We start from the raw sequence: 15906 nt of genomic DNA, 5'->3' as shown, positions 1-15906 counted from the left end.
TGTGTGTGCTGTCACTGTCTTTGGAGGAAAGGACTTGAACGACGACTTGCTCTCTGCGGTCTTTCGTTCATCTCCTTTTCTTCCCTTTTCTCTTTCCCTACTCATCACTCCCCTTCTCTCTCTTTCTCTCTCATTCTCACTTCTTCCTTCTTTTTCATTGGTGCACTCAGTCTCGTAAATCCTCTTCATTTCTCTTCAATTCCTTTTCCTCTATCTGTTTTTTCTTCTTTTTTTTTTCATTAAAGTCTTCCTCCGTCTCTTCCGCCGTTGTTAGGTCTTTAGGCACACACAACCACACATACACACACACACGGTTACACATATACTTGAATAGGGAAACCGATTCTTTAAAAAAGAAGAAAAAAAGAAGCAAACAAACACACACACACAAAAAAAAATCCTTACACGATGCGCCGTTTTGCCTCTGTTGCCTCGACCTTTACTGCGGCCGCCGCGGCGTCCCGCTTCGCGTCGACGATGACGGTCCGCGATGCCCTGAACAGCGCCCTGGACGAGGAGCTCGCGCGCGAGAAGACGGTCTTTGTCCTCGGCGAGGTCGGCCAGTACCAGGGCGCCTACAAGGTGACAAAAGGCCTCGTGGACAAGTACGGCACCGACCGTGTCATTGACACCCCCATCACAGAGCATGGCTTCACTGGCATGGCCGTCGGCGCCGCGATGAATGGCTTGCGTCCGGTCTGCGAGTTCATGACCTTCAACTTTGCCCTCCAGGCCATTGACCAGATTGTGAACTCCGCGGGCAAGGGCCTTTACATGTCTGGCGGTCAGCTGAAGTGCCCGATTGTCTTTCGCGGCCCCAACGGCGCCTCTGCGGGTGTTGGCGCGCAGCACTCCCAGTGCTTCGCCTCCTGGTACGGCTCCGTCCCTGGCCTGAAGGTGTTCGCGCCCTTCAACTGTGAGGACGCGCGCGGCATGCTCAAGGCCGCCATCCGCGATGACAATCCTGTTGTGATTCTTGAGCACGAGCTGCTCTACGGCGAGTCCTTCCCCGTCTCCGATGAGGCCGCCGACAAGGACTTTGTCATTCCCTTTGGCAAGGCGAAATTGAGCGCGAGGGCACGGATGTCACCCTCATCGGCTTCTCCCGCGGCGTCGAGCTGTGCCTCAAGGCCGCCGATGAGCTGGCCAAGACCGGCGTGAAGGCCGAGGTCATCAACCTCCGCTCGATCCGCCCGCTCGACCGCGAAACCATCCTCAAGTCCATCAAGAAAACCCACCGCGCGGTCACCGTGGACGAGTCCTTCCCCGTCTGCAACATCGGCGCTGAGATCTGCGCGATGGTGATGGAGAGCGACACGTTCGACTACCTCGATGCCCCAATGGAGCGTGTCTCCTGCGCGGACTGCCCCACGCCTTATGCAAAGAGATTGAGGCGGCCTCGCAGCCGCAGGTGGCCGATGTGGTCGCCGTCGCCAAGCGCGTTCTCGCCTAGAGGAGGCGCTCTTGGCGGGAAGGAAGGAGGAAATGAAGATGGGTGAAACATAACCTTTTTTTCTTTTTTCTTTAAAAAAAAGAAAAAAATGAAAAAAAAACAACTCTACCGCAAAAGACGAGCGTTCTCTCTTTCTCTCTCTCTCTTTCTTTCTTTCTCTCTCTTTCTCTGCGCCTTGGAGAACGGCCCACCGCTTGGGGAGATGAGAGGAGGGGTTGAGAAAAAAAAAAAGAGAGAGAGAGAGAAAGAGAGAATGAGAGAAGGAGAGAAGGAAAAGGGAGTGAGGATGAAGCAATGAGAGAGGGAGTGAAGGAACACAAACGGAGGACGTGAATAGACGAAAAGAAAAAAAAAAAAGAGAGTGAGGGGAGAGAAAACATGAGTCACGTGAAATGAGGATCGTTCGTGACTTCGCCAGAGGCGGTGTTCTCTTTTCTTTTTTTTTTTGCGTCTTTCTCTTCTTTTTTTTCAGTCTCTCCTTCCACCTTCTCCTCCTTTCTTTTTTTCTCTCTTTCTCTCTCTACATCTTTTCCTTTTTTTCTCCTATTCTCATTACCCTTCTTCACCAAAAGTTCCTTTCCCTCCCCCCCCTTTTTTTCTTTTTCTTTTTTTTTCTTTTTTGTTTGTTTGATGTTGGTCTGTTTAGCGCAAAAAAGAAAAAAAGAAGAAGAAGAAGAAAAAAAATGAGAAGTTTTGTAATGCACGTTCCCTCTTCTTCTTCTTTTTTTCTTTTTTTGTTTTTCTCTTTTTCTCTCCATTTGAAGAAGAAAAAAAAAGTTTTTGACTCCCAACTCGACGACAACCGCTGCGTTTTTTTTTCTTTCTTTTAAGCGATGGCAGGGGTGGAAACAATTTAAAAACAGGAATGAAAAAATAAAAAAAACAACAACAACAAAAAAGAGACAAAAAAAGAAAAGGGAATGCAGATGGCGTCCTACAGGAGGGAAGTGAACACGAGGTCGCCTTCCTGCCCATCGCTTGTCGAGAAAGGAGAGGCGCGGAAAGAGAGAGAGCGAGACCGAGAGGAGACGCTTTTTTTTTTTTTTTCTTCTCCTTTCTTTCCTCTTCCCCTCTCCCCTCCTTCTTCCTCTTTTCTCTTTCTTTCTCTCTCTCAGCTTTTTTTTTTCTTTTTTTTTTCTTCTCTCTTGCGGTCGTTGAAGGCCGGACCCACTTTTCACTGCCACGTGCCGCGTTGATGCCCTGGAAAAAAAAAGAAAAAAGAAAAAAGGTACTTCAGATGTTTTTCTTCTTCTTTTTTCTTTTTTTTTTTTTTAATTACTATTCTTGTTTATTTGTTGGTACGTTTTTTTTTTTTGTGTGTGTCGTGCACAAGTACTAAGATCAAAAGGACAAAAAAAATAAAAAAAGTTGAAAACGACAAAAAAAAAGCACACTGCGACATCCAGCCGTCCACCAATACCTCCACACACATACACGGAAGCTAAGAAGAGAAGGAGAGAGAAAGAGAGAGTGTGAAGGAAACGAAGTGGCACTTGCGTTGCTGTTGTTTGCTTTCTTTCTCTTTTTTTTTTTTTTTTTAATCGTTCGGCAGTGGAAATGAAGTGGTCGACACGGGGACAGCGGTGGACGCTGCCCGATGGAGTGGACAGCGACGGAGGAGAAAAAAGGGAGGAGGGGAGAGAGAGAGGGCACCATTTCTTTTTCTTTCTCGTTCTCTCTTTTCTCTCTTCTTTCCCATCCCAGTGGCTGCTTTCTTCACTTTTTTTGTTTATTATTTGAAGGCATTCATGCAAGTATGACTACCGAGGATCTCTCTCTCTCTTTTTTTTCTTTCTGCTCCGTCGAGCACCTCTTCCTCCTCTTCTCTTTCTCTCTTCAGTTCAGAAAAAAAAGTATAGTTCTTTTGCCCACGCGCATCTCCGCCTCTCTCTCGTCTTTTTGTTTATTGTTGTTTAGACTTTTTTTTCTCTCTTTTGTAAAACGCACACACACACACACACACACACACACACACATTCTCTCTGTCAACATTAAAAAAAAAATAATAATTCACAATTATTCGAGGTTTGATGCTCTCTTCGTATCTGCGGAAGCGCGTCTCCGTTGTGACGGTGGAGGGTCGCAACCTCGTTGGCATTCTCCACTCCGCCGATCAGCTCATGAACCTTGTCCTGACAAACTGCACGGAGCGCGTCCTCGCCCCTTATGATGCCGTTCCCACCGCAGCCGCGGGAAAGAGAAAGAGAAGACCACCGCCTCGATGGCACATACAATGGAAAGCACAGGCGAGAAGGACCGCGACGCTGCCGGGGAGCGGCTACAGGAGAATCGTTTGGGCGTTCTGCTCCTTCGCGGCGCCGACATCGTCACGGTGGGGCTCATCGACGTGTATGAAGAGGCGACGGTGAACACAGCAGATTGGGTGGGCAGGGACATGCCACCGGTGTCACAGAAAATGTAAGAGCCGCTTTTTCTTGGTGAGCGAGGCGGTCAGTTGAAACACACCCACCGCAACAGGAGAAAAGAAAAGAAAAAGAAAAGATAGGCAGAACTCCTGTTTTTGTTTTTTTTTTTGGCGTAGATCTTCACAGCCATTTAAAAAAAAAGAAAAGAACGTAAAGAAGGAGGCAAGAAGCGACGGGTGCATGACACCAATTTCATGTCTTCTCTTCCCCCCCCCTCTCACACACGCACACATTGTCTATCACCGATCGTCATTTCATTTTTTTTTCTTTTTTTTTTTTTGAATACTGCATCTGCTTTTTATTTCATGTATTTGCCTGAAAAGAAAAGAACACACAAAAAAGTAGCACTTTTCTTTGGTAGTTATATATTTTTTTGTTTGTGTGTGCGTAAACACGCGGAGCAGAAGGGAAAACCAAACAAACAAAAAAAAAAGACATTCACCTTCTGTTCGTTCTTTGGTACTTCTTTCACTTTCTCTTTTTCTCTCTCTCTTTTTTTTTTTTGCGCCTTACGACTCAATGTGGACAGCACCGAGCAAAAGGTACTACGACGTCATCCGCGCCGAGGAGAGCAAGCGGCGCGCTCGGGTGAACCACAGCGGGCCGCCGGCCACCGCCACGTTCAGTTCCACTGCTACTGCGTCCTCCCTGACCTTTCCTGCCCGCCGCCACCACCTGGACAACCGCTACCAGCTATGGAGAGAAAGAACAGCGGCTGGCGCTGCAAGAACGGTGGTGGCGAGCTCGAGTAGAGCGGGCCCCGCCCTCGCCCAGCCCCGCGCGGGACGTGACGCTCGAGGAGCGCACCAAGCTTCTCGATCCTTTTGTGATGCTCCACCTCGAACGGAAGGACGCCAAGCAGCTCACCGAGATGGCCTTTGATCATCGCGGCCTCACCGGCTTGCACGAGAGTCTACTCGAGTTTGAAAGCCTGACCACGCTCCCTCCAGCACAACAAGTTGAGGGTCTTGCAAAGCCTGCTACCGCGGGCGACGGCCCCTTTAGCGCTGAGCGTCGGCGGTGATTCCTTCACCGCGCGGAACCCCAACGAGGCCACGAAGGACGTGGGCGGATACTTTGACACGATGTCGTCCGCCGCGACGACGGCGACGACAACGACCACATCCCTTCAACAACTCACCGGTCCGCGGGGATGCTTTCGGCTGAAGCGCCTCCTGCTCGCTGGCAACCGCCTCCGCGAGCTCGACGCGGCGCACTGACATCCCGTGCCTTAGCAGCCTCGAGTACTTGAACCTGTCGCGCAATCGGATCGGCGATCTCGCCGCGGCGATGCGAGCGCTGCGCCCGCTGAAGTGCTTGGTGTACCTCGACCTGGAGGGCAATCCCATCTGCGAGGATCCCGGCTACCGCCAGGCGGTGATTGCGTCGCTCCCGCAGGTTCAAGTACTGGACCGCGTGGCCATTACAGCCGCCGAACGGCGGGAGGCGCAGGCGACGGCAATGGCCGCTGCAAGGCGCGGTCCACGGAGAGCCAGGTCCACCCACCACCGTCGCCTTTGGCTCTACGTTGGACCTGAGCAGCACGCAGACGGCTGGCGAAAAAGCGCGGCGCGCTCGACCGCTTTGGGCGAAGTCGACGTGCGTGCAGCTGATGGAGAAGCGCTACCAAGCTCACCTCCGGCACGTCGCGGCGGAGGCGGCGGCGAGGGAGCAGGCCGAGGAGCGGACGACGCAGCAAGCGATGGCAGTGCGGCAGGGCTTCCACGCGACGTGGGAACTCTCTCGGCAGGGGATGCCCCTCTCCACCACGAAGAAGGAGGCCGCGGCGGCCACCGGGGGCGCGGCGCCGGCGGCGTCCACCGCAGAGGGTACTGCCCAAAGTGGAGGGAACAGCAGCAGTCATGCCGTGAATGGTATGGGCAAGCCTCTGGCGGCGGCGGCCTCCGTTGTTGCCATGTCCAGCGGAGCCCGCAAGCGTCGGTCCATGACAACGACGAGCGGCGGACTGCCTGCCGTTGCAAAGCCAAAGAGCGCGGACTCAGCCGCCTCCGCGCCGCCGCCGCCCCACCGCAGGAGATCGACCTCAACCACCAGAGCGTCCTGTATGACTCGCTGCTCGGCCGCACCGACGTCGTCAGGGCGAAAGGTCTGCGCGCTTGGCCGGACGGGCGCTGACGTGGCCGTCCCCGTCGGCACCCCACCGCCTGCGCGGCTCGCCGAGATGAGTGCCACCATTGCGGAGGCGAACGCGCTCGTGAAGCTGATGGCAGAGCAGCGCCGCCGCCGCCCTCCGCCTCCTCCGCCGTGGAGCTGTCTTCGAAGGAGAGCGTGAACGCGGGGGCGGCAGGGAATGCGGCGAAGGGCTCGCGTCGCGTGCTGGAGGGGAAGGCGCCACGGACCATTGGCACCGCCACAAACGGCTACGACGCCCCGTCGCCGGCCGCCGTCTTCGGCCGAGACACGCCGCCGCTGACGGCGATGCGAAATGGTTCCGGCGCGACGGCCGCGGCGACGCTGCCAGCGCTTATTGAGTCGCTAAGAGCCAAAGCCCACTCCTTTATCCCGCCTCCGTGGAGGGCGCCGAGGTCCGTGGCGCGCGTCCTCTCCCTTGTCTCGTCGCCGGTTCTGCAGGCGGCGTCGGGCCCGCCACGGCGGCGGTGCCGGCCTTGGTCGTGGCGGAGCGGCTGGATGCCATCGTCGGCGCCGTCGCGACGATATTCCTGCCGCAGGAGCTGCAAGCGCTGGAGACCTGCTTCGGCCCGTGTGAGCTCATCGCCGCCGTCCGCGCCTCCCTGAGCGATGCGGACGGCAGCGGTAATGGCGGCGGTGGTGGCTTCGTCGCCGCCCTCGCGAATACGATGGGGTCCGCGGGCAACAACGCGACGGGTGGCGCGCGCGCGCCGGGGGCGACGGGCGGGGGCAGCGGGAGGCGCCCTGGTCACCCACACAGGCCGCCGCACCGGCCGCAACGCGACGGCGCAGGTGGCGGCGGCGGCGGAAGCTGGGAGCGCGAGGGAGCTGCTGTGGGCGTCCATCACAACGGCAGCCACCACTGCACCCGCGGCCACGGGCGCAACCACCACCACCGCCCTTACCACCCGCCGCCGTGCCCGCCTCCTCCTCCTCCTTCTCCTCGACGACGACGGGGACCACCAGCCCTCCCACGGCCTCCGCATCAACCAATGCGTGGTCGGTACCTTCACAGAGGCCTCCCTCTCCGCCTTCCTCAACAAACTCGCGCAGCAGAGCGGGGCGTGGGGCTTGGAAACGGCGCCGCTGCTCGCCTCGCTACTCGCCACCTATGGCGTGGACCCCGCCACCGGCAAGCTGGTGGCCTCGCTGAACGGCGTGGACGGCGCGAGGACTTCCCGCGGGGAGGACGCGGGTGGGGCGGCGGTGGCGGCCTCCCGAGGGCGAACGGCACCGGAGGACAGAGTCTGCGCGGGTCCAGACGACCCCTTCGCGCGCTCGCAAGGCGGCGGCAGCGGCAGCGGCTCCGTTGTCGAGCGGTGGCGGTGGCGACGGCGGCCTCTCAGGCGATGCGGCCGGGGAGGGCGGCAGCGGAGGAGGTCCGCGGCTGATGGGCCATCCGTCCCGCCGGTCGTCGATGCACCCCCCCCCTGTGGTGCGGACGCCGCCCGGCACGGCGCCCCTTACAGTGAACCACCTGCTGGCCGCCCTCGCCGTTTATGAGCCCTTTTCTTCGCCAGCGCATCGCCTACTTCAGCACGTGCTGTGCGGAGGCCACCGAGACCGCCCTCCGCAGCGGTGCCGTGACCAGCAGCCGCGTCAACCCCCGCAGCGCTCGCCTCCTGCCCTCTTCGGTTGGCCCACACGGCGGCAGGGCGACAGTTGTCTGAGTAGCGATGACGAGGAGAGAGAAGTTGGCAGCGCCGGGGCAGAGGACGGCCAGGCGATGTCCACAGCAGCAGCAGCAGATCGCGTACCCGCGGCGAGCACAGAGGCGGAGGGACTCGCAGCGGGTGCGCGGTCCGCTGGCACCACCGTGAAGGCAGCGGCGGCCGGGGCGAAGGAGCGAACCTCGAACGCGTGGTTCGCACGTCTGCAGCGGGCGAAAGTGCTGCTTGAACGCACTCAGCGCGCGCGTCGTAGCCGCAGCTGAAGCGTGAAGAAGAAGAAGAAGAAGAAAAAAAAAGAAAAAAAAACGGTTAACGACACAGTAGCCGTTCAAAAAAAAAAAAATAATAATAATAAAAAAGCAGAAAAAAAAAAGAATGGGGGAAAAAAGAACGGATTGTTTTTTTTTTTGAGGTCAATCACAGTTGCCGCCACTTTGTACTGAAGGCAGGCACATATCCTTTTTTTATTATTTTTTAGATTGTTTTTTTTTTTTCTTTTGTCATGTAAACTACTCTGTTTCTTCACCTTTTCTCGCATCGCTCTTTTTTTTTTCTCTCTCTCTCTTGGTTCAGCTTTTTTTTTTTTTTTTACTTTTTTTTTTGGGGGGGGGGGAGCCCCTGTCTTGTCTGCAATCCGCTTTTCACACATGTTTCACACATGTTCAGTTCCTTCTCTGCCTTTCACACACAATTGTAACGGGTAAACAGAGACAGAGACCACACACAAAAAATATAAATAAATGGAAACACAACGACCAGATAAAAATCTCATGCGAATGCAAACCAACTCCGACTGAGTAGCGTTTTTTAGTCAATTTTTTCAATTTATTTTCCCATTTTCTCCTGTATTTTTTCTCCTCTTTTCATCCTTGGATGCTCCCCTGTACGATGGCACATCCTTTGCCCTTTTCTGCACCTCTATGTACCACACACAAAAAGACAGCCATGCGCGCTTCTTCACACAAGGAACACTTCAAGGCGAAGCCCCGCACTTTGTTTCCACTTGCCTACTTGACATTGTTTTTGCCTCTGTCAAATTCTGCAAACGTTCTCGCACACTTTTTCTCTTTTTTCCTTCCCTCTCTCTCGTCCTCTCTCTTCTCCTCTTCTTTCCTCTTCTTCCCTCTTTCTCTCTGTACGCATGATAGCCAGGCAAGGGTAGCAATAAGCCTCTCGAAACAGCAGCTACAAATAGTGACAACTAAAGAAAAGGATATCTTCGACGTCTGAAAATTCTTTTTTTTTTGACCCTTTATCCCTTTCCCTCCTCGTTTTTTCTTTTTTTTCTCTCTTGCGTGTGATTTTTGAAGTTTTGTGCTAATGCTCTTTCGTCACCTCCGCCCGTTTCGATCGACCCTCGCGCGCCCCGCGGTGCTGACGCCTCTGCGATTCTGCGCAGCGGCTGCACCCACCGGAAAAGGCAACTTCTTTGCCTTTTTTGGGTTGCCCATGCAGACGGTGGTCGACGGCGCGGCCCTGCAGAAGCGCTACCACGCCCTGCAGCGGCGAGTCCACCCGGACCAAGAGAATGTGAACGCTGCACAGCAGTCTGCACCGCAGGAGGAGGAGAAAGGGGAAACGATGAAGAAGAGGCGACGACCACCACAAGAAGCGATGTGTCCGGTCCCTGTGTGGTGACCCGCCGGCCAGCCCGCTTACACACAGGCGCTGAAGGCGGCGGGATCGGCAGCGATGGCAGCGGTCCCGCCTCCTCTGTGGACGTCTCCACCTACGCGAACGCGGCCTACGAGACATTGAAGGACCCCTTCTTTCGCTGCCGCTATCTCGCTCGGCTGACAAAGGCGCGAGAAATGAAGAATCTTGCGCGCGAAAGGAAAAGAAAACAGAGGGCGGTAGGGCGGAGGAGAAGGAGGAGAAGGAAGAGGTTGAGCTGACGCCGCAGGAGGAGGAGGAGCTCCTTGTCGAGGACGACCGCCGCTCCATCCACACACGCATCGCCAGCCCCAACCGCCCGCTCAGCGAGGATTTCTCATGGAAATGCTGATGATGAACGAGCTCATTTTTGGCGGCGACCGCAACGACGAGACGGAGCTCGCGCGCATGAAGGTGCTCCAGGCCGACCTGAAGGAGCGGAACGCGCAGTATTTTAAGGACGTGACAGCATCGTGGGCGGCCAAAGACATGGACGCCTTCTTTGGGCTAGTGGAGGAGTGGACGTATGTGCACAACGCGTTGGTTCATCTCACCGATCGACTGTGAAGCAACTGCCTCCACCACAGGGAGAGAAAAAAAAGGAAAGGAAAGGAAAGTCCGCTCTTCCTTTTTTTTTCCTCCTTTCTCTCTCTCTCTCTCTTTCGCCCGCGTTACACGCACACAGTTACCTCCTTTCTTTCTTTTTCTTCTGTTTCTTCACAGTCTCCAGCAACTCCCCCTTCTTCCCCCAGCCCCTCCTTCGTTCTACGATTCTCTCTCTCTCTCTCTCTCTCCCTCACTCTTTTTTCTTTCGACTGTGCTGTTGGTGACGTCGACGGCGACCGTTTCCCCCTCTCTCTCTCCGTCCCCTCCCCCCCCCCACTCTCTCCTTTATTGTTTCCTCCCCCTCATAAAACTAGAGACACACACACATTTTGGCTATTGCACACACACACACACCTCTCTCTCTCTCTCTCTCCTCTTTTATTCTCTCTCTCTCTCTACACACACACACACACCTCTCTCTCTCTCTCTCTCTCTCTCTGCCTTTTCTCTTCCAACCCACCAGCAACGTGTCCAACTGTGATGTGTAGAAATCATAAATGAAAAATACCAAAAAACAAAAAGAAAGACTCGCGCCTCGTCTCTTGTCGTTTTCCCTTTTGCCCGTTGCCCTTCTCTTCTTCCTCCTGAGAGAGAGAGACAGAGTATCCACACAGTCCCCTGGGGGTGGGGGGGGACACCAATTTCAAATGCAAAACTATTTTTTTTTTCTCCCTCCCTTTTTTTCTCTTTGGTGTATTTTTGCGTTTCAACGTACACACACACACACACACACATAAAGTGCGAATAGCCAAAAAAAAACGAGCCGCTTTTTTTTTTTTTGTATATTTTTTGATTCTTTTTGTTTCTTTTTTTTATTTATTCTCCTCTCACCTTTGTCACACCTACTTTTCTTTCCTTTTTTTTTAGAATTCACGAAATTCTGTTTGAAAGAACACACGCACATACAACACACACACAGAGGGAAAAAAAACGAAGTATCTCTTTTTTGTTGTTGCTGTTGCTGTTGCTGTTTTGCCTTTCTCGCCCTCTGAGTGTGTGTGTGTGTGTTGTGCACTTCCCGTTGTACGAAGACCTTTTTTTTTTCACTCTTTTCTTTTTTTTCTTCTTTTTTTTTTTTGCTGGACACTTCCGTAGTGCACACACACACACGTGCGACCACACACGCTGCGCGGCCTCTTAAAAAAGGAGAGGAGCGAGCATCCATTCCTTTATCCGTCCTCTCCTCCCTCTCCCTACACACACACACACACAGAGAGAGAAAGACATACGGGAAGGAATCATTAAAAGAGAAGAGAGAGAAAAAAAGTCACTGACATCCCGTGAGAAGCGACAGAAAAAGAAAAAGACTTCTCTATTTTATATATATATATATATATATATATATACACACAGATGGAGGCCTCTTTGCGTCTGCAGCAAAAAGGACGACCGCCCTACCCGCCCCCGTCTCCGCTCGCAGCGGCGGCAGCAGTGGAAATGGAAATGGAAATGGAAGACGGCCGCAGCACTTTAGCTCGACGCAGACGGTCTTTGGCGGCACCACTGATGTCGCCCACGTCCTGAGCGATGAAGCGGCCGCGCCGCGTTCGGAGGGGGTGAGCGGTTCACTCGGACAGCCACGGCGGGCGCGCAGAGGCTTAAGAGCGGGCGGCTCATCCCCAGCAGCCAGCACAGCCGACTGAGCGCGCATCGAACACGTCCGCCATCCTTTCAGCGAACGGCCTCAGGCACCGGTGGCGGTGGTGGTGGTGGTGGCGTTGTTGCTCGCAGTGCCTCGGCCCTGGGCGGCCTGCCGCAGCCGCCCCGCAGTCGCGTTTTTCGAAAGACGGCCCCGCCAGCCGCCGCGGCGGCAGCGCCGTCGCGGCTGGCGGGGATCAGCGGCGGGTCGCGGCCCGTCAGTGGCGTTCTCCCACGTCTGACCTCAGTGCGCGCTCCTCCAGCCGCGCCGGTGGCATTTCGGTGCTGAGCGACGACGACGGCGGCGGCGAGTCTGGCAGCGGCGCCGTGGAGAGTGTCCCCGCGTACTTGCTCGGCGTGGGCGTCTCCTCCTCCCTCCACGCCCCAAGGGCCGCCGCCGTCTCCAGGCGCCCTCCTTCTCCGCGCGGCCGCGCTCCGTCAGCAGAACCACCCTCACGCTGCAGGGCCGACCCCGGCACGCCGCAAGCGAAGAGCGCACGCCGCGGTACGGTCTCGCCGACGCCAACGAGACGAACTTGCCCAGCCAAATGCAGACGACGTACGTGGTGGGCGGCGCCGTCGTGAACCCCTTCGTCGCCATCTCACCCACTGTTCAACAGAATGTACGCGGTGTTCTTAGCCCGGCCGCCACCGCCGCCGCTGAGCCGAAGCACGCGCGCGCTGCCCCGACCTCCTTTCTCTGCCTTCCGCCAATCAGCCCGTGGCACGTCGCACCGCGGTCGGCGCCACCATCGTCGTGAGTGCCGCGTCGGCCGGTGCAGCCGCGCAGAGCGGCGGAGGAGAGGGCACCGGCTTTAGCGTCAGTAACACCACCCCTGGCAGCGCGGACATGGACGTGCCTAACATGCCCGACTTCACACCGGTGCCTGCGCGGGCGCGCTCCAAGACTGGCGCGCTTATCTCGGATGAGGACGTGATCTTCAACTTCATCCTCTCTCCCCGAGGAGGCGCAGAAACGGAAAGACCTCTTCTATCTTGAGGGCGTGACAAACCGAGCGGCGCCGTCCTCAATCGCGGCGAGGGCGGGCGCCGGCCCCGCCATCCAACAGCTCCGTGCCCTCTACGGCACCACCGCCGACGACGTTGTAGGCGGCGGCGGCGGCGACAGTTCAATGGAAACTGGCAACGTGGCGGGGCGCTTCCCCAGCGGAGGCAGCACCAGCCGCCTGCAGGCGAGTGCGACGGTCCTTCCGCAGGCCTCTGGCGATTCCGCTCCGAGGGGCAGCCTCACGGCGGCGCGGTCTACAACGGCGTCCCTATGGAGTCCCTCGGCGGCACCCTCGCGCGCGACGTGCTGCCGGAGCTGATGGTTGCCGAGGCGCGCAGCGCCGAGCTCGCGACGATCCGGCGGCGCATCGACTGGGATGTTGCCCTTCCGTCCGCGGACAGCGCGTCGCAGCCCCCTTGCCCGCCATCACGTTCCTCGACGGGGAGGGCAACCCAGTTGTGCAGTTCTCTAAAGTGCATTTTACTTTTAACACAGCCACCCTCACGATGGAACGGGACGTGGAGGAGGACATGAAGGAGGCCCACCTGTCAGGTCCGCACCACCACCACTACCCCTCCCACAACAGCAACCACAATGGTGGCGGCCTTAGCGGGAATCGGCGTGGCGAGTCGGCCTCCATCGCGGCGAACCGTGTGGCGGCGGCCATTCGCACCGTCGGCGAGGCCTTTAGCCAGGGCAGCACAAACCCCTCTCTCTTTCGCTTCCACGGTCTCGTAGGACTCGCCGAAAGGCCTCGCGGAGAAGGTTGGTCTTGAGCGCGTGATGGAGTATCAGGTGACGTGCCAGAGCGACCATGTCATGCTGCTCTCCTCACCCTACGTCGACGCCGACGTGGGCGACCTCATCGTGCACCTCAACCCTCACTGCTTGGGGTGGTACGGCTGACCATCACCGGCTTCGACTGCGCCGCCGTGAACCCCACCTCAGGCGCGCTTGCGGAGAGCTCAAATGTACTAACGGTGATCATCCGCTGCGTGCACACCGCTCGCCGAGGGCCACTGGCTTGTCGCGGCCGCTGCCGCTGCCGGCGCCACCGAGCCAGCTGTTGAGTCCGCGACGGACGAGAGTGGCGGCGTGAACGCCGTCAGCTTCGGCGCCGGTAGCGACCGCTTCTCCCCCACGCAGCCCCTGCAGGGCTCCTCGCCGTCGCCGAAAAGCACCGGTGGGATGCCGGTCTTCCCTCCGCCCCGCCCTCCGCGCACACGCTGGTCCCGTCGGAGCAGACCAGCCTAGGCGAGCGGGTGTCGCCGACGGAGTTCAACCTGACCCTAGCGAGCTTCCGTAAGGACCAGGAGGTGCGCGCACTCAGCCGCAGCGGCCGATGCAACGGTCCGGCGGCGGCCAGCGGCACGCCCCCGGGCGATGCCGCCGTGAACAGCAGCCGCGGCGCCTTGTCGGCTCGCTTAACGACTGAGCGGCTGTCAAACGGTCTTCCCACCGCCGCCGATCACTACGCTGGTGCCCTCGGAGACGACGGCAGCGAGGCCGCCGCCCCGTACGCGTTCCCCGCCACAAACCCGCATGAGCTGCGCTACGCAGAGGCGCAGAACACCTCTCGTGAGTTCGTCTTTATGCAAATCAGTCGCGCACGGGCGTCTGCCAAGGCGGAGGCGGCCGCCCTTGCCTTGGCACTGAACCCGCCAAGGCCGACACCGGAGGTACCGAAAAGCAAGGCTTCGCCGGAGGAGGATGCGTGGGGCCAGCCGAAGGACAGTCAAGGAGGAGCAGAGGGCGACGGCAAAGGTGAGAAAGAGGGCGAGGCGGGGGAGGACACCCTCGACGTCGACGGCGCACCCGCTGTCGGGGCGACATTCGCCGTCCACATCGCCTTGGACGAGGCGGTGCTTGACAACAAGATGAGGCGGGCCAAACGCCGGTCAAGGGGCAGCAGCAGCCAGGCAAGCGAGAAGGGCGCCAGGGCCTCGCTCGGCGGGGCTTCCTTCGAGAACGGCGAGACGGAAGGAGATCTACAGCGAGGAGGAGAAGCTGTGGTGTGTGCCGGCTTTCCTGTTCACGTGGGTCCTGCTCGCCTCCCTCCAGTCTCCCTGAGCCACATGCGTCTCACGGCGTGGCAAGATCGATTGACCGCCCTCTTTGAAGACGACGACCAGGACCTTCTTCAAGCGGAAACGCGCGCCGAGGTCAAGAAGCAAGCAAAGGCCGAGCTTGCAGGACACGTCATCGCCAGCCTCGGCGGCGGGGCTGAACAACAACAACAATAATAATGCGACTGCGGCGTATACGAGCTACCGAACAACAGCTTTGGCAGCAGCGCCGTGGGCCGGCCGGCGAACGCAGGCCGCGGGGCCGGTGCGAACGCATCGCACGAGCGACGCTCGAGCATGACCTCACGCAAGAACGTGGCGCCGGCCTTCAGCGGTGGCGGCGGCGCGTCGTCGAACAGCCGTCAATCCATCGCCTGCTGCGTCGGCTTGTGCTTTGCCTGCTGCTGGAGGAAAACCGCGGTTCCCAGCAGCTCTTTCACGACCTCGTCGAGCTGTGCAATCACCTGAGCCGCAACGCGCTGCTCCGCACCGTCGCGGCGACCGGCGGCACGAGCGAGGGCCTGCAAAGCATGGCCGCGGCCGCGCTGGCCCCCACCCCCTCTGCGGACAGCGAGGCGGAGATGGGCATGCGAGGATCCTCCCGCGCCATGTCACGGAACTCGATGAGCGTCCGCGCCGCTAAGCTCACCGAGAATGACCGTCGCAACCTACTTCTGCTCGCCCGCGTGCTGGAGACCTGCGTGACGGCGATGGTCACGATTGGCTGTTACACCGAGGCCGTGAACTACGCGAGGCAACGGGTGCATGCGCACTGCCTGCTAAAGGGCGACACGACCGACGTCGTCTGCTCCGCCCAGCGCGACTTGATGGAGACGCTTTTCTTTATGGCGACTACCACGCCTCTCTGCAGGTGGCCGAGGACGTCCTCATGTTGGCAGAGCAACTCTACCCTCCCAACTCCACCGAGGAGGTCGAGGTGAAGATGCACATTGTGCTCGCAGCCGTGTACAGCGGGAAACTGACCGCGCCAGCGACGTCATGGGTCAGCTGTTACCCCTGCTGGAGGATAAAACCACCGCCAACGTAAAGCCAAGGAAAGGCGGTGAGGAGGAGGAGGACGAAAAGGACGAAAGCGCTGGTGGGCTCAGCCCCATCACGCGGGCCGAGATCAAGCTCCTCGACGTCCTTATCCGGCCGATGATGGAGCGCATGGTACCCAGCTTCCCCGTTCTTGGCGGCGACGCGGCCAGTCGCCCACAGCAAAAGGCTCGGT

The 15906-nt window shown here is 57.8% G+C and overlaps 1 protein-coding gene across 1 annotated transcript; it reads left to right on the top strand.

Annotated features, from left to right (window-relative positions):
* The first annotated feature begins 408 nt into the window (after positions 1 to 408).
* Positions 409 to 1453, top strand: LOC126766854 (uncharacterized). Its single transcript, XM_050484542.1, is given in 3 exon segments — positions 409 to 1063; positions 1066 to 1377; positions 1380 to 1453. Coding segments are annotated over 3 exon segments (1041 nt in total).
* The last annotated feature ends 14453 nt before the right edge of the window (positions 1454 to 15906 follow it).

The sequence above is a fragment of the Bactrocera neohumeralis genome, unplaced genomic scaffold (assembly GCF_024586455.1).
Source record: "Bactrocera neohumeralis isolate Rockhampton unplaced genomic scaffold, APGP_CSIRO_Bneo_wtdbg2-racon-allhic-juicebox.fasta_v2 ctg2664, whole genome shotgun sequence".
NCBI lineage: Eukaryota > Metazoa > Arthropoda > Insecta > Diptera > Tephritidae > Bactrocera > Bactrocera neohumeralis.
Note: the sequence above shows the minus strand (reverse complement) of the source record. Positions and strands in the feature narration are given on the sequence as shown.